The sequence below is a fragment of the Echiichthys vipera genome (genome assembly GCF_963691815.1).
Source record: "Echiichthys vipera genome assembly, chromosome: 3".
Lineage (NCBI taxonomy): Eukaryota > Metazoa > Chordata > Actinopteri > Perciformes > Trachinidae > Echiichthys > Echiichthys vipera.
In genome coordinates, this window is record NC_139828.1 from 8,317,025 (window position 1) to 8,335,694 (window position 18,670).

Below are 18,670 nucleotides of genomic sequence, written 5' to 3' on the forward strand. Positions count from 1 at the left end.
GTTTGGCCCGCAGCTTTGTCCCGGTTTTTAAATTTGGCCCAGTGTGAATTTGAGTTTGACACTGCTGCACTAAGTCAAACACATTCAACTTGCTCAAAAGATCCATTTCATTCATTTTGTAATTATGGCTGCAGAATATTTCCACAGAACATACAGAAAGGTGTTATTTGGTGTTCGCTATTATCCAAGTTTGTGATTTTAAACTCTTTAAAATAGTTTAAAGACTAAGTAACCAATGTTCTGACCGTTGTGGGTTACCTGTATATAAATTACTCCTATAGGTGGAAACAACAGCCTTCTGATCCAGAATATCACGTATAATGCCAGGGGGTGCATTTCACGGCAGGGCTGCTGAATACGGCACAACACCGGCCTGCTAAATGTGACAGGGATAAATAACAAAAAGCAGCTTTCTGTTGTTGTGCTCCTACGGTTTGGAACAAACTCGCCACAAATCAGACAAGAAACGTCTGTTGATCCAAACAGAAACAGCTCAAAACATGTTTTTAATATTGATTTTTTTATTTCAACATCAGCTTTTTGGTATTTATCTTAAAATGTATCATTACTAGTATTTTCCTGTTTAGGATTTTATTGGTTTTGCTTCTCGTGTTTTCTGTTTTAATGCCCGTTATTGAGTTGTTTTTAAGCACTGCGTTTTGTGCCGTGTGAATTAAATGTGTTATTTGGTTATTTCAAAACCGGTGTGACTTTAGGTTTGTTTCCTGCAGGACTCTCGTGACTGGAAGGAATTTATTGGGATTTAAAGATTTTACATTTTTATGCTTGCTAGCCCTGCAGAGATGTTTGTGTCAGTCCACCACGTTGGTCCAGACTGAAATCTCTTCCCAACTATTGGATCGATCGCCACAACATTCGTACAGACATTCAAGGTCCCCAGAGGATGAAGCCTTCTGACTTTGGTGATGCCATGACTTTTCCTTTGAGGTCGACATTTGTTGGTTTTTGGTGAAATGTCTCGACAACTGTAATTTGGTAGTTTTACATGTTACCGCGTCAAATTAAACTGTAATACCTGCAAAAACTTCTCTTTGAGTTTAGCTCCAATAAGCAAATGTTCCCTTTATAACACACTAGGCACGCTTGAACATCAGCATGCTAGCATTGTCACTGCAAGTGTGCTAGCGTTAGCATTTAGCTGAAAGCACTGCTGTGCCAAAGAACAGCCTCACAGAGCTTCTAGTGTCATTAGACACTGAACAGAGCGCTCTGCAGGAGAACTTTCACAGTACATTTAATATGTACAGAGACCCAAATGCCAACTAGGATATCGTCAAAGTGTTTTTTTGCTAAAGTGCCCATACTGCAGTTATTTCACATCATAATGCAGTTATGGAGCTGGAGAGGAAGAAAGAAAATGAGTCAGAAAGGAGCCACAAAGAATATTTCCTGAATAGCAGCAGCAGCAGCAGCGTTGCATGCCCCGGCCCATCTTAAACATAAACCATGTGCTGGAAACTCTGATTCAAGACACCAGGAGCTATAATGCAAAAAACACAGGCTGCAGACACCGAACAGTGAAACTCACACATTCACATATTGATGATTTGTCAGATTACGTACACAATACTTAAAAGGCAAGTGCGTTTATCTGCCAAATGTGCAGCACACACACACACACAACACAACCAGAAGGTTTTCCATTAGGAAATTATTTATTTTTTCTTTAATAAAGATGATAGAAATCATAGCATCTCTTAAAGCTGAATAATATCTCATCTCCAATGATTACAAGCATAAAAGAAGCAGATATTATAAATACCCCCCACAGTACCATGTACCTTGATTACATGCTAGTAAGAAACAGATTTCAGGTCGTTTCCTCGCCGTCCAATGTTGTATAAAAATCACCAGGTAAAATGAGTAGGTGGTCAATTCCACCTATAGAGCAGTACTATCAGTACATATAAAAATAAGTCTCATAAGCAAAATAAATAGATGCACCCGAAGACTGCTTCATCCAGTCAGTGTGACAGGGATCTCGTCCTTCATCTCATGCTGTGTTTCAAGTGCCCTTCAAAACAAAAAGTAACCGAGTGTGACATCAACATACAGAGCAGAGAAAAAGTAAACTTCACCTGGCCCGTTCATTGGTCTCAGAGAGGACATTTGTCTCTTTCGTGGACGCATTCACGCGACATTAGTTATTGCACAGTGGTGACATCACAGTTTCTCCCCGCAGATGTTTGAGAGACAAAAGGGAGGTTGGTCTTTGGGTTTTCCCCTCTATCTCTGCCTCCCTCCTTCATCGTCGTCGTCGTCTAAACTCCGTTCTTCACTAGCTCGTGGACTCCATTCTCGTCGATCGTCAGGGTTGCGTGAAACTCGCGTCCCTTCACCAGCTCTTCGAGACCCTTGAGGTAGTGAACGACACCGTCAGGACATAGTTAGTGAACGTGCAGATTCTTAGGAGCAGAACAACATCTGGAGTTTCCACAGAATTAGAGATGAAACGGTCAAAAAATAAGGTACTAATGCACACCAACTTTAATAGCACAAACTGCAAACAGATTTGGCAGCATAAACATTAAAATAATAACATCCTTTTGCTTTTCTTTCTGTACGTTCTGCAGACGGGCTGACCATCCTCGATCAAGTTTCCCTCAGCACTTATCAAACACAAAATACGGCCACACGTCAGTCTTAGGGCCTTCCACACCAAGAACTATAAAGATAACGATATTGATGTGAGCGTCGAACAATGGAGAACCATGAAACGCTCTGTAAACAGCGTCACCATCACGCTGCCAGAGCCCTGCATCTTCTGCATTACTGTGTTTCCTAAATGCCATCAAATGAGCTTAAAAGAGGCAGATACAACATTTATAAAGCACTTGATTATGCTTTTATTTGTCATTACTCTGACATTAATAAGAATATAAAGAGAACAGTTGAAAAGTAGCCGCTGCTATGAGTCTTTCAGGTGTTGATTTCAGTGAGAAACACTTTGTTTATTATTATACAGAGTTTCTGTCAGTGTTTCTGTTGTTCAACAAATCGCTCTGAAATTATCCTAACAATATGATTACCACTGTTTTTGTTGTTGTAGTTGTGGTGTGGACTCCGCCATCCACTTGAGTTAGAACGACTTTTAGAACTATATATTTATATTTATCGTTCTTGATGTGGACGGCCCTTTTACTCTCTCCTCTCTGAGAGCAGTGTCACCGCCTTCTGCCATGTTTTCATTGAAGCTAAACAAACCCACGTTGCTGCATCTGCGTCGACGGAGACAGTATTTACAGTCAACACACGTAAATCGAACACGGTTTTAATCAATTAAAATTTGAAGTGGCAATACTAACTGTTTTATCAGGGTCTATCATTGAACCGATAACCGTTTCATCCCTGTATTGAACACAGTAGGCCTCGCCTCCTTACCTCTCCCCCGTAGGACACCAGTGGGGAGATCTCACATTTGATTGGCAGGTCTGTCCCGTCCTTCAGGCTACGTTGGGAAAGGAGTGAAATCAGGGGAGGATCAGAAGAAGACAAAACATGAAACGGAATGAGTGATTGTCTCATGAAAAGGCGGACGGACTGAAGTTGAGAGAAGCAGCTGTGCATCCTTCACACAGCTGTTCTTCTACTGCGGCTTGTGATTAGACTCCAAAAAGGCAGAGAATTAGAGCGTCATCATTCCCAAACACGACCAGTGATTAGCCCTCTGACCCGTAACAGACTTCCTCTAGAACAAAACAGATGAATGACAGGTGATGCAGTGGTACCTCCTTCCAGTGCTTCTGGGAAAAACCAAAACTGGAGGAACTCGCCACCACATTCCCGTCACTCAGCTTGTTTATTTCTAGACAATCATTACAGACGCCAATCACTGATCACACATCAGGTGTTTTCTGAGCGGCTGCCCACACAGCTGTATCATTAGAGAGAAGGAAAAGCTGAATGATTGAGGAAAAAGCACACCCTTTAAGAGCCAGAATAACATTCACGGGCGCCATGAATGTCACTGAAGCACATGCTCATTTATTGTTATGTCTTGGGGAGAAAAAAAAAAGCAGGTGGATTTGAACTCAAAGACTAGCAAGCAACGAACAGCTGGGGTTGTCGTTTACACGCAGATCAACAGGTCCACCATCTATTGCAGATTTGCCACAAAGTGTGACCGATGCCCATTATCCAGCATGCAATATGTGTATTAGTAGCAACCATCGGAGTGGAAAATGATCCTTCAGCAGGTTATTATGGCTGTAGATCATCTGACCAGGACGCTAAGAGCACTGTGTTTTCAGTCGTCTAAACTGATCCGAGCTTTCCTTTCCTTCATCACCTGATTGTAAAGAGACAGAGAAATGGCTGCTGACTCGCATGCGTCCACACAGATTCCTCTTTTCAGCAGGAATGAAGGAAAGAGGATCAGATGTAATGTTATATAGTGTTAACACGTCTGAGCGAGCGGAAAAAGAGAGCCAGGACCCCATCACCATGCACTCAGTACTGCAGGGGGATAATAATTACTTTCTGTTGCCATCATCTGTGACACTGCCTGCCGCTCCGTCTCTGGAAACATTTGAACGGGACACACAGGAGCAAGACCAAGCATGAGAGAAGGGGGAGTGAGAGTGTGAGGCTAAAAGAATATTACGTCTATAACACAAACAAAACAAACAAAAAGCCAATGCATATGGTTTGTACACAAAGTGTGAGGAGTGACCGCGTAGAACCCGTTTCTGTGTTCATGCCGAACATGATGTGTGTGTCTTGTGAAGTGACGTGACGTGACATGCATGATGCAGGATGGCCGTGGTCACCTGGGGATGGCGGGCACATGTCTACCGTTCTCGTCGATGAAGTGGCCCCCAGCGTTGAGCACCCAGCGGTGGTGGAGGGACATGAGGGCGTGTCTGGCTGTGGTGGGCGTGTCCTTCGCGTCCTGACTGTCTGCATTCTTCAGCGGAGAGAACTCGTCCTCCCGCAGCACCTCATACACAACAAACGTGCTGTTGGACACACACAGCAGCAAATCAGCACTCACACAAACACAGCAGAAGCTAATAATCTATCATACAATACCAAGCCTTGCTTTAAAAACGAAAGGATTAGCTGTTATGCAGGAAATTAATCAGAAATGTATGTATTAAATGCATTATATGTGAGCTTCCGCTGACTGGGATTTCTCAATCCAAACAACAACAAAAGACAAACTTCATGACGTCGTAAAAAAACGTAAGATCTTCCCCACTGTCGTCATTGCAGGCAGCTCCAGGGTTCATGGTTCTGGTAAAAACACTAAATGAAGCAGTGTTTATCCGACGCCACAGATACAGGACGTCCTCGAGTGGCTGCAAGCCGAGCCAGCGCTTGCTCAGCTTGTTTCACTGATAACTTTAGATTCAGACGTTTGATGATTAAAATCCTTCATCCAGCTAAAAGTTAGAAATTACCAATATCTAAAATGTGTATCGTAAAAATAGGGTTTAAAATTGGATTAAAAGTTATGAAGCTTCTGGCAGAAAACAAAAATGATCCACTAAGAGGCGACCTTGAATAAAATTACAGATTTCTCAGGGTTTGAAAACTGTTTGGAACATTTGGGAAAATGAAAGTAAAAAACTCAGCAAAATATGTAAATGGCTCAAGTTGTTTTTAGACATCTTTCATGCAGAAATGTACAAATTTAAGAAACTTCACAATGCAGTCTAAGATGGCGCACCATTCACTCCTATGAAAGTTGCATATTTGGCACATACGGCTAAAAGTTTCCATTACCAAACCTTTTTTCCTTCCTGATATCTGCACTTGCAAATCGGACGATACTGAGTACTGATCCGATACCAGTGAAACAAAACAAACATACTGAATATATTACTATTATTTAACAGCTGTTTACTGCTAACCCAGTGTGGATGTGATATGATGGTGTGACCTGGCATAGAACTTGCTTTTATTAAGAATGTCAGAACGTAAAAAGAACGTAAATAAACTGCTTTAAAGTAGATTTGTTTTCGGGCAAAGTTACGGTATCATGGTATCGGATCAGTGCATTGACTTTGATGATATAGATACCAGCATTTTAGGCGGTATCAGAGGCATTTCTATTACTGGTTTCAAAACAACTATATTTCCAAAAGATCCATCATCATTTTACAGTCATTCAGGGGCATTTGTGACACTCCGAAAACTGTTTCCTTTGATTTACAGACGTTCTTTTTGTAGGGTTTGTGTATGGACGAGGGAAAGTCTGGACCAGCGAGCTTCACATGATCCTACAATATTATTTAGAGAGTGTAACCAGCACTGTATCCGTGTGCTTGATCCAAAGTGACTGAGTCAAAAATGATGCATTACATAGAAGAAGAAAATTAAATTATCCTAATGACATTATCAACACTTGAACAGTAACCACACATGATATATGGAACATGTGGCCACTCAACAGACTATGAGATCCTCGGCCAAACAGCACCGAGAAATAACAGAAACAAGTGGGACTGCAAAGTGAGTCAGCCCATCTGGATCCTGCTAAAGCTGCCAGTCTGGGCACAACCGTAGTCCATCTCCTCAGCAACACAGAAAACCATTTATCATCCTTTTTACTTTGAAATGCAACAAATAAACCTCGAAGGAAGCTGGACATGTCTGCAGTGTTTCTCCATGCGTCCATCATTACAGGAATCCTTTCATTAGATGTATATTTCTATTAGTGGTGACGTGACTCAAAGCTGATGTCATGCAACACTGGAGGAGGTGGAATGAGTGAACAGCTCATAAACATCCATCCTCCTGCAGAGAGCTTGGCAGCCGGACCAGACCTTGGAGCTATGGCAGGACTGGGGCTGGTGGATGCGGATCGAGACTGGAAAAAATGGGTTGGTGCACGCATGGAAGAACAGATCAAGGACCAGTCAAACCCAGAGCCTGAAGTTCTGCCAGAAGAACATATGCAATCCAGCCGACTCTCAAGCGGAGCATAAGATATCCATTGTATTCTCAGTGCTTTACGGCCTTTTAGTTTGAGGTGAGTGGCTGTTTGAGGACACTATATGGAAAAGAAGCACTGTAACTCACTTGGCGAACTGGAAGATGTCAAAGACGAACTTTTCCATTTTAATCCCATTTGGTTTGTCTGGTTTGATTAGTTGACCGTGCACGTCCACAAAGGGGATCTTCTTCTGGGCCACGTGGTGCTGCAGCTTTGGCTCGTACTTCCTGTTGTATAAGCAGAGAAAAGAAGCTTGTTCACTGCAGCATAATTACTTTGTAATAGTGTGGAGCTACTGTTCTTGCTACGAGAAACAACAAACAAATGCATTTATTTTGACAGAAGAGCGCAGACCGCATGAAAGCCTGAACGGGTGTGTTATGTTCAGTGTGCATCAGTCTTACTGTACTACGTCTCTGAGGAAGGAGAAGCTGAAGAAGTGATTGGCTACGTTCCCCGCGTTGAACATCAGTCGGCCGTCAGAGCTTCGCTTCTCAGCAGTCGCCAGGGTGATCTCGCTGTACTCCACCACCTGATAACGCCCATCCACCTTGCAGACCACGCCCACCGCCTCTGTCGGATTGGTTTTCTCCACCACCTGGAAACGATGACACAAGAAGACTTTTGTTTTTGCAAATTGCTGACCTGAAAACGGTGCAACTGAACTATTAACACCTCAGCATTAATGGTGCAAAAAAGGAGGAATGAGCAGGTTAAAAGCTACTTTGCACGACAAAATACACAAAACAATACAAAGAATTTCCCTTATGTTCCCCTTTCATCACATCTTGTGTAGTGGCAGAAATGATAGGTACACAAAAGCAAGTTTCTTTTTTTTATTTATCAGGGTGCAACCATTTTGAGAAAATGTCAATCAAATTTTTGGTCTTTTTTTGCCACTGATGGCAACGACTTAACATATAAAATGCAGGGCCAGCAAACAGCAACACGTGCACCTTAAATATATATATACATTTATAATCATTTGTTGCATTAGTGAGATTTAAATATTGCTGTTACAGTGGGAATAACTTATTCTTGACTCCTAAAAAGGGCGTCACTTTTACTTAGTCAGGGATATGTCCAAGATAGAGGGATGTGAATGTTGTACTGATACTAAACCTTGATTGAAATGATTGTTGCTACTTCCTTCCAGAAAGTCTGAACAAAGGGACACGACCAGAAAACATGAGCATGATCAACCATGATTTCTGAGCTCCTCCTTGAGCAAAAAGCCGTCACAGATGGCTGAGAAATGTCATGGATGTGTATAAAAAAGATAAAATAAGCCAAGTTTAATATTTAAATAAGACTTTTGGAAGTTTATTCCACTTTTTACAGCCAGTGGGTGAAAGTCTGAATGAAAAAAAAAACCCTCTCCCCATCTGCTGGTTGCTAATGACAGAGTGGAGTCCTGATGAGGGGGTTGGTGAACGGGGTGGAGTGTGGGGGTAGGGGGGTGGTGGTGGCGAAGCCGCATGAACTGAAGTGGAGCTTAGTAATTTATGATGTGAGGGTGGGACTCTGCTCGGATCGGATCCTTCCATCTCTGCTCCACCGCACAGCTCGTAATGTCAAACAGGAACGGGGTCTGGATGATATTTAGTTCCACAAAGTTAAATATTTAAATATATTCTGCGTTAGACGGAAACAAATATACTGTGGTGCTGCTAATAAATGTGCCTTCACACAGAACGACATCTAGCAAACATAATTTATAAGTGATTTTGAAGAAGAAAATCAATGAATTCCACTGTTTGTTTCATTTCTTGCTGTTTTGTTAAATCAATAGACGTTTTAAATCAAAAGTGCTACCAAAGCTGTGCTCACATGAACTGAGAATAGAAGAAAATATGTATTTGATGAAGTTTCCATGGCATAAAACATGTTTTCTAGATCTAATGTGTCACAAATGCATGAACAACTCTTAGATCATATCCTATTGCCCAATCAGGAGCTCTAAGACCTCATCACCACCAACACTAATATGAGTTAGTTTCCTGGTTGTTGCAAGTCTCTCTCCGGTTTATTGTTTATTACTATTTGGACCTCCTATTAGTGGCAACCGTGGCAACAACTACTCAAACTACTTTCACAGCAGGAGACCCAACTGATATCAACACTGTTCTACCAACAGGTCACTTACAGATTTGTTTCCCTCTCCACTATCGACTGCATTTCTTCCTCCATTCCCCTGAATTTTAATCGTCCAATTTCCCCTCAACCTGGGAACGATGTTGCATTTCATCTCCCAGCTGCTACTTCCCCCCCAAAGCGCTTCAGTAGGACAGCAGCGTGTCACGCCCTCCCAGAACTCAACCACTCAGCACAGGCTCTCCAACTACAGATACAGATATGCATGTTCACTACATACCATCAGAAAACATCTACAGTTAAGCAGTTTTGATGGACTCGTTCGCTGCCTGCTTCCCTACATCTTTAGTCATCGTTGTCCTGTAGGAACCTGACAACGTCAAAACAAGCAAAGCGTACAGCCATACTTCTGTTTATTGCGTCTTTGACCTATCGCAGAAATATCACACAAGTATCGATATCAGCTTATATGTTTTCCGAACATATAATGCAGAAAACAGTTATTGGGGTATTCATAATTGGTGTCTTATAGCTATTTATTTATGTATTGACTGATACTGAACACACAGTACTATAAAGCTGATTAATGTATACTGTATTTAAAATTGTCAGCAATTGACTGATACTGAAAATGTTTATTTAGCTATTTTTTTATTTCTTATTTCTTTTGTCAGTGTTAATTTCAGGAATAAAGCGATTTTAAATTCATATAATTGTACTTATTTCCATGTAAAACTTTCCAGGTTCACAATAATTTGTTGCTTTTAATCACTGAATGTAATCTGTGTATGTATAATAGTGTTAAATATTCTTGAATAAAGTTATTTGTTTAGGCTCCTGAGCACATTTTCAGAGTCATTTTGGTGCAAAATCCTCACAGAAAAGTTATATTTTCATTCCAGCTCATTTGTGCTTTTGCAGAAAAGATGCAAGTTTGAATTGTGGCCATCTATAATGTAATGTGTTACTTTATATAGCCTTATTTGTTTCCTTCATTGTAGCAAGCTTTTCCAGTGGATCGTCTTCCTGAATTAACTGACCTGTTCGGTGATGTTCCCTATTCCTTGTACAGTATGCTGTACTGACACATGTTACTAGCCGGACAAAAATGAGAGGATTATATAACAAAAGGGGGAAAAAAGTTATAATTAATCATGAATATGGTTTTATCCACTAGTGGAAAAAAGTTTCCAGTTCAGCCGTTGTACCCTGAAAAGAGTTTTTCCTTTCCCAAAATGAAAAGACACTCTGTCCAAAGAAACTGTTTCGGAAAAAGTGGCGTCTCCACATCACACTCGTGTTATCTGAGCCCATGATGAGTGAGGGGCAATTCAGGGCTCAACCCTCAAATTTCCTAGAAAGCTGTAATGGATTTATTGCTCCAGAAGATGACAGGAGGAGACAAAGTGGCGTATAGCACCACCCGGTGGTGACATGTCAAAGGTGCAGCTGTCTTTAAACTGACAGTTAAAGGGGAACACAACTCATGCATCGTCTACAACCGTTCGTTCCCAGCTGACATCGGGCGTGAGGCGGGGTACACCCTTGACAGGACACCAGTCTATCACAGGGCACATAGAGACAGACATAGTGGACATTTGACCTAACATGTGCACGTCTTTGGACTGTGGGAGGAAGCCAGAGAACCCGGAGAAAACCCACGCAGACGCGGGGAGAACATGCAAACTCCACATAGAAGGGCCCCAGCACAGATTCAAACCAGGACCCCTCTTGCTGTGAGGCGACAGTGCTAACCACCAATTCAATTCAATTAATATCTGTGAACATGAGCTGCTCTCACTCAAAGCCAGAAACCAGAGAAGGAAGTCTCAAACCATCAGGTAAAAAGCCTGGAGCTGCTCCATAGACACTGAATGGGAGACAGATTTTGTGGACCCTTTTTTTATACCCAAATGAAGGTTAATCTTAGTTCTTTTACAGAAAATTTACATAAATTGACAACCTTCCTGTGGGTGCTCGCAGTGTCATCTAAAGCATATTTCCCAATTCATCATCTAAGGAACAGCTCCACACAAATCTGAGTGTTTGGATTTGGGAGAGAGCAATCTCAGAAATTATCTGTTTGATGACAATTTAGCCTCTGGGGGCAGGACTTCCTCTTCTATTGATAACGGCCCGATTAGCAACTTGAGACGTGAGAATAGAGTTGGAGTTGAGAGACCGCGTCTCTATAAACAGATATCTGCATATGAGAGCTAATGAAAAGCTAAATCGTGATCACACAATTGCCGGTGGGCTCGGTGACTGCATGCGTTCCTCCTTGTTTCTGCTCTCCACACAAACTGTTTACCTGCATACAACCAAATCACGCTCAAACGTGTTTGGTCAATACTACTTGGACTATGAGTGAGGAGGGTTGGTTAAATGTCTGATCAAATACGGGGAAACACATGAGAGAGAGGCGAACGGGAAAATTAATTCAGTACAAGAGAATTCATAGATTTCATTTCACCCCTTCAAAACTACATAGAATGGGCTTCATAGGGAATCATTGATGTTGGAAGTGTCGGAGTGAAATAGGAGTGACATTTTTACATCAGGTCTAGCCGTTTTAGGAGAAAGTACTGGAACATGTGAGTAAATGGCTGGGTGTGGAAGAGTACAGTTGCCCCAGATGTTAAAAAAATGGATGGAAATGATGCCAGAAGTTGCTTCATATGAACGCATGTTGGCTAGAATTAGCAATGAATTTAATTCAATTTCAATTCAATTCTATTTATAGTGCCAAATCATAACAAAAGTTATCTCAGGACACTTTACAGAGCAGGTAAAGACCACACTCTATGACTTATTTATGATTTACAGAGACCCAACAATTCCCCCGTAGAGTACGGTGGCAACGAAAACCTTCACTATAACAGACAGGAACGTCAGACAGACCCAGCTCTGTGGAGGACGGACATCTGTCTGCACCGGTTGGGGAGGAAGAAAAGGAGAGAGAATGAGAGAAAAGACGGACAGATGGATTTTATGGGGGCCTGGAAACATAATTTTTGTAGGTAGGGCATATGGAAAAATATGTAGACATGGTGCTGAATTTATATTTTGCTTGTTAAAAAAAGAAAATGTCAATTTGCAGGAGGCCTTTGTATATGGGACTGTATGCTCGATATACTGATGCTGGGGTTAGTGTTGTGTTTTTGTGTTTGATTGTATGTTTACATGTGTATGAATAAATAAAAACTTTAATGACAAAAAATAATACTACTTGGATTACAAACGGTCCAGTTGCTTAATCTGTTCATAAAGATTATGGAGAGTTAGTCATGTTTAGGCATTTATTTTTAGACCGTTTGAGATCACAGGAATAACGTGTATCGATTTTCAAAATGGGCGTAGTGCCTCTTGAAACGGCTCTGAGCGCAAACGGACCACGCCTTTTAATACAAGAAAGACACACACCACATCCGACACACACATTCCAGCTCTAGACTAAACTAGACTGACTGATCAGACTGGAAATCAGGGGTTTGACTGGAGACAGTTCATTTCAGTTTAATAGATTATAATCCTTGTGTGCATGTACTTTTATAATGTTATGGTAACTTCCCTTATCAGTGTTGCAGGTGCACAATAGTGAGGGCTCATTGTAGGAATCAACTTTATGACAGGAAAACTGCTGCGTCAACCTTTGTTCATCTTTCCTCTCCTAAAATGTAGCATCTGACGTTCAGGACAGACTTTTTAAAGTCTATCAGCACAAAAGTAAATGTTAAAGGTGACGCTTTAGGCGACATAATGAGTCAGGTGTGATCGAGGTGGCGGACTCAAACGCTGTGGACCCACAACATTAACATCTCTGTTCAGTTTCTTCTGAAGTCCCTAAAAAGTGCTGCAGAGAAAAAGACGACAGGAATAGACAGAAAGAGCAGGAGGTGTGACCAACCTTAGCTCCACAGTCCGCTCCCTTCTTCACACAGAAACCAATAAAGGAGGGGTCTGCCACTTTGACCAGGATGTTATCGACACAGTACACATGGATGGACTCAACTCCTCTCCGCTCCATGTCATCCATGATGCCCTGGTTCCCCAGAGCTCTGTAGAGACCCCCGTTTCCGTCTGAAGTACAGACACAGAGACGCTCATTTGAAACACACACACACACACACACACACACACACACACACACACACTCACTCTATTTGGCGAATAAGACACAACAGCACTGTGAATGGATCTTACCAGGAGCCATGGAGAGCTTTCCTTTGCTCTCCAGGATGATCTTGCCGTGGTAGTCCATGGCTGGGAGCATGCCCTGCTGAAAGAAGATGATGTTGTTCTTGTCCAAGCCAAAATAGTTATGTTGTAAGAAGTAGTCCTTGGTGGCCTCCATTGTCCTTCCACTGGTCATGATGTACCTGAAGGCAACACAGAAGGAACTTAGAACTGATTCATGCATTATTTGCTTTCCTCTCTAATATATCGTTGCTGTCGGGTGGAAAAAAAAGGTTATTTTTCAGGAATGTGAAGTTTTGCTGACAGTTTGAGGATCTTGCGATGTTGCTAGATTTTAGTCACAAGCTCTTATTAATACTTTTCACTGGTTAAACCTTATAAAACCCCACTAACAGACATAAAGAGCACTGATTTATGAAGAAAAATAAAAACATAATATGGAGCTATGAGGTTTCAGCCAGACAGCGGCGTAATACACCACGTGTGTTAAACAGGATCCTGAAAGAAGAGGATACATACTCAGGAAAAACCTTCCAAGTAGAAATGTATTCAGTGCCTGTTCGCATAAACTGACAAAAATCTAACATCACACCAGCTCAGAGACATATAAAGTTAAAGTATATGATGGAAAATAAAAATGCAGCAACTCCCTTAGAGACTTAGACCTGCTGATAATTATGTCACGTCATTTCTGACATAGTGTAACCTGCAGTGACTGTTAAACCCTGACTACAGCGATATGCAGACTTTATGCACTCGACTGGCTCCCTGTTATCTCCATCTTTAAAACTTTAAAACTGTCCTTTGATCTGCTCCACAGGGAACTAATCCTGTTCCAGGAATATGGAAACTTCCCTGACTGACTTGCCTTTGAGGCAGGGACTTGACCCCATTAATAATCATGCAAACACAACCAGGACAAACAGTTGTGGTGCTCCTCACAAATAGAGAAACAGTATTTGATAGCTTACTGAGATCCATTTTTCTGCAGATAAAGCAACATTTTAACTGTCAGGCACACCAACTAAATGCTTTAGTCATCTCCTACTAAACCCCCTCCCACAGCACAACATGCTGTCTTACCAGGGAATACAGCACTTCATTTTCTGATTCTGCTCAGCCAGCTGTTGCAGCTTCAATATGCGCTCGGCCTGGATCTGAAAGAGGGTTTTGTGGGACGGCAGCCCCACGTCGTACATGCCTTTGGGGTAAGAGACCCCCAGTCTGGTTCCCTGGCCCCCAGCCAGCAGCAGGACGGCCACTTTGCTCTGAGAGATGCAGTGTAGACCTGAAGGAGCACAGAGCAGAATATTTGTCCTATAAAGTGTATTTAAGGTAGTGATACAGAAGCATGATATCTAATCTGTAATAATGGTCATAAAGCATTCATATTGCCTTTGCCATAAATAATAACAAGCACCACCTCAACATCACCGATAAAATGTATTAATTAAATGTAATATGCCATCACCTTACATTTTAAGACTAGTCCAACAGGACTTTGCCCACATTATAAAACTAGACTTTAATAACTCTATGTGAGTCAGTGAGTGCCTTTATTGTGTTTCACAGGGTCAGTGGTTTATAACAGTCTGAGATTATCTTACATAAACTGCTGCTACGTGACTTTATATGCAATATTCTTACATGTGCCAACAGACGAGGTTTATACCCTGCTAGACTTTGACTATCTTCCCAACCTACAAACACACATACACACACACACACGCCCTGAACGCAGAGTTGGTCCTGACAGAGCTGAGTTACCTCATGAGGGTCAAACAGCAACTTTATTTACGTCACACCCAAATCAAGACCAGATGTTCTCTGCGACCCGCCTTCGCTGTCATCCTCCCCCAGGACAAAAAACCTCAACACACTCACTGAACATTCAGAGCCCCCAATGCAAAGGGGGATTGCGCAAAGCATAATGAACAATACAAGCCGACTACAAATCTACGCAGGAGACAAATAGTTTGTGAGTTTGTACAACCACACAGGGAGCAAAGGCGGAGTTTATGACGCTGCTCAATGTGGACTTTTTGATCAGTTGTTATATCACATAAGGTTTTATTAAAGATGTTGCTTTTGTGTGGGAAGACAGTCATCTGAAAATTTCAATAACAAAGGTTAAGCCCACTGTCCCATCTCATCATCAAGGCATCTGGGTTACCATGTTGTTTTAATCCTCTTTCTGACACCAGGACATATGTTCTCTCCTTCACCTGTGGGCCATTACTGTGGAAAGTTCCTCTACACCAAGACTTAATTGTTCGCCGTCCGTCTCTCTGGAGGATTGTTGTTCCTGCAGTAACCAGCCAAGTCTTACTCTTTACTCACTGACGTCCATTTCTATCACTGAAATCATTCATGACTTACTTTTATTGTGCGTCTTGGGTGTTCTAGTTAAAGAACTTGTACCACAGTAAGTTTTTACTGTATACTGTTTGTTATTATGCTGTTTCTTTGTTTTGACACGCCAAGGGACAACAGATGTGTATGAACTTAAAGCTATACTCTGGAACAGACATTTAAAACTGTACACAGACACTTTTAAATAACTGTTAATCGCTCACATCCTCACTCCTACTGTATGACATTGTTATAATTCCAATAAAACCAAATATTGTCAATAATATCCTCTTTGTTTCCTGTGCTACACTGGTGAAAAATGGTGTAAAATGAAGGCTCTTGAATATGAATGCACTTTTTGGGAGCAGAAGCAGTGTCGATAGAGCTCACCTGCTAGCTCCCAGTCTTTTAGACTGTCTCTGTCCCTCGTCACACTCCCCAGCACCTCCCGAGGCACGGGCTCCATGCGGGCGTCCATCTTCTCCTGTTTGCTGCCGCATGACGTCTCCATGGCTTTCTCGAAGAACCCATTGATCTCCTGAAAGTCCATCCCCTGCAGGTCAAGGGTCAATTCGCCCTGCTCCTCGGGGCTCAGCTTTTCCCAAAACTGCAGGAGGTGAGACTGGCCGGCGTCAGCCAACCTCTTGGCGAGTCCGCTGGCGTTTGGGTCCATGATGAACGGTGCTTCTGATTAACTCTGCCACACTGAAACACAAGTGTTTTGTTTTTTTAAATGAAATTGAGCTTTATGAGCAACCAGTGAGGATACCGAGGTCACGTCCTCAGCCATATTTCTGGAAAAATAATATACATAAAAGGAGTTTACATCTTACAATTACATGTTACATGTTTTGATTGTGTTATTCCCTAATGTAGGAGAGAGAACGTTTTGGAGAATAACTAATATTATATACAAACAGGAATATTAACAGCCTCTACCTTGACAGCATACTTTACATTATTGTTGAAGGTCTTGACAGCACAACCCTTAACTGCGGCAGAGATACAAGTACACAAGAAGAAGAAGCATAACTCGGCTATTACACAATAATAAACCGAGTGATTGCTGAAGTGATATTCTCTCCTTTTTTAATTCTTTAATTTAATTCAGTGTTTTGGGGTTGGATGGGCGAATGACGGGATTTATCTTCCTTTTGTCAACATAAGGTTTTACCTCTTATTCTGTCTAATAAGTGTAGATAGCACGCTAAGTCTTTTTGTTCTACTTTTTTTTTGGCTTAGTGTCGGGTGGGGTGCTCAAGACCCGGGTCCTGAGAAGCCTTGTTGGGTAAAACGAGACTCCTAGATCACAGGCACAGTTAGTTGTTTGTTGTTGATCTCAATGATCAAAAAGGAGGGAACGAAAAATATGATCAGACACCTTAGTGTAATGAATATGTCTGGGATTTATGCGTACGTCTGTGATTGTTTGTTGTAAGTCTCCAAGGGCTGAAGAAAAGGTTGTTTTATTACTCTGATGCCTTAGATAAGAAGGTCCTTGAGACGACTCTCTCTCTATATTATGGGATTTTCTTTGTATTCTTCAAGCTTGTACCGAGACCTGCACAGTCCTATCCGTGTGAAATGATGAACCGAGAACATATTGGTGTTAAACAATATATACCATGTAAGGAAATCTTTGGGTTGTTCGAGTTATTCTTCGTTCTCCATCGGGAAGAATCGTACAGTACAAGTTTCCCACATCCGCTTGTAAAAGTTTAAAGTACTTAAGAAGAACAAAATGCAACACCCAGCGGGACATTTTACATCTTATCGAGAAACTGGAGGCTGAGCCGTGATTGAAAAAGCTAACGTAACTGGAATGTCTAATTACTGTCTGAACCCCACACCCACTGTGACCAGGAAATCATCACAGCACTGACAGTTACACAGGCTGATACTTTTATTTATTTATAACACACACATTTAGATATATTTGTTTTATTAGTGCATTCTTGACTGCAGTAGTAACACAGCCATGCTCTCATTTTAAAATCGTCTGTATAGTATCCTACAGTGATCCCTCAGTGCAGTATTTCCCCTGAACACATGCTCTCTTATGCACTTTTTTAATATTTACTGTAGATATTTGTGTACTCAGTGTTTCTATATTGTGTGTTGTTGTATGTGCAGTGTTAAATAAAGTATGTATCTATCTATTACTCCTGAGGAGGAACTTTTACCATTTGAATGGGATGCTAAGGGGCTACAGCAACATACACAAGTACATTTGCTTACAAAATGTCAGCTGTTCGACATAAACATGGTATAACCCTAAAGTATTCGTGACACTTTCACACTGTGTGTTTCCAGGGTGATGTGTGAAGCCTTTAACAGTAGCAGAGGACATGAAACCTTAGTATCAGCGTGGTTTAATGAAGCAGGCTGCTGTGATAGTCACAATAAGCGCGTGCTCTGCAAACTGCATTACATGTATCATTGTTGTAGCTAAAAACATTAAAGAGTGAAATATTAAATTCTTACCTCTCTCACGCGCTCCTCTTGACTTTAACACCATTAATGCCAGTCTCTGTGTGTGTGTGAGTGTGTGTGGTGTCTTGTACTGGCTGGGTCGCCTCCCACACCCGGATGACACCTCCTGCTACGTCACTTTTGACGTGGCACAGGCAGCGGCGTCGAGCGTGGCTCCGTGCTGCTTTCAGGTGCTACTCGGAAATTTAAACAACAGAAGAAACACATGCGTAAAAGTTATTTATTTGATTTTTGGAAAACTGCTTCTCCGAGAAACTAAATATTAATATAGAGGGGTGGAAAGTACATTTGCTCAAGAACTATACTTATATATTTCAGGTTAATGTACTAAATCTGCTTTTTATTTATTTTTAAATAACTTTAGTCAATATGCTAAATCTGCTTTTTATTAATTTATTTTTAAATTTATTTAGTCAGTGTATTTAATCTGCTTTTTATTCATTTATTTTAAATTGATTTATGATTAATTTAAAAATAAATAAAAAGCAGATTTAGTACATTGACTAAATTAATTTAAAAATAAATAAAAAAGCAGATTTAGTACATTGACTAAATTACTTTAAAAATAAATAA

The 18,670-nt window shown here is 41.3% G+C and overlaps 1 protein-coding gene across 2 annotated transcripts; it reads right to left on the reverse strand.

Annotated features, from left to right (window-relative positions):
* Nucleotides 1-1,705: 1,705 nt before the first annotated feature.
* On the reverse strand, nt 1,706-18,183 carry uap1 (UDP-N-acetylglucosamine pyrophosphorylase 1). 2 transcript variants are annotated; one of them, XM_083911300.1, is made up of 11 exons: nt 18,089-18,183; nt 15,995-16,309; nt 14,336-14,540; nt 13,259-13,434; nt 12,963-13,135; nt 7,366-7,559; nt 7,048-7,188; nt 4,791-4,979; nt 4,498-4,539; nt 3,403-3,469; nt 1,706-2,375 (listed from the first exon to the last, which is right to left on the reverse strand). In XM_083911300.1, exons 2-11 carry the CDS (start codon nt 16,275-16,277, stop codon nt 2,283-2,285), a joined length of 1,563 nt encoding a protein of 520 aa, XP_083767426.1. In that variant the 5' UTR covers nt 16,278-16,309; nt 18,089-18,183; the 3' UTR covers nt 1,706-2,282. The 2 variants fall into 2 exon arrangements, with proteins under 2 accessions (XP_083767426.1, XP_083767427.1); XM_083911301.1 differs by lacking the exon at nt 4,498-4,539.
* Between the last annotated feature and the right edge of the window lie 487 nt (nt 18,184-18,670).

Excerpts from the sequence above, each read along its gene's own strand:
- uap1 (XM_083911300.1), bottom strand. The coding sequence starts at position 16,277 with ATGGACCCAAACGCCAGCGGACTCGCCAAGAGGTTGGCTGACGCCGGC. Across the intron at positions 7,560-12,962 it reads GAGCGGACTGTGGAGCTAAG|GTGGTGGAGAAAACCAATCC; the intron begins GTTGGTCACACC and ends CATCGTTTCCAG. Across the intron at positions 2,376-3,402 it reads TGGTGTCCTACGGGGGAGAG|GGTCTCGAAGAGCTGGTGAA; the intron begins GTAAGGAGGCGA and ends CACTACCTCAAG.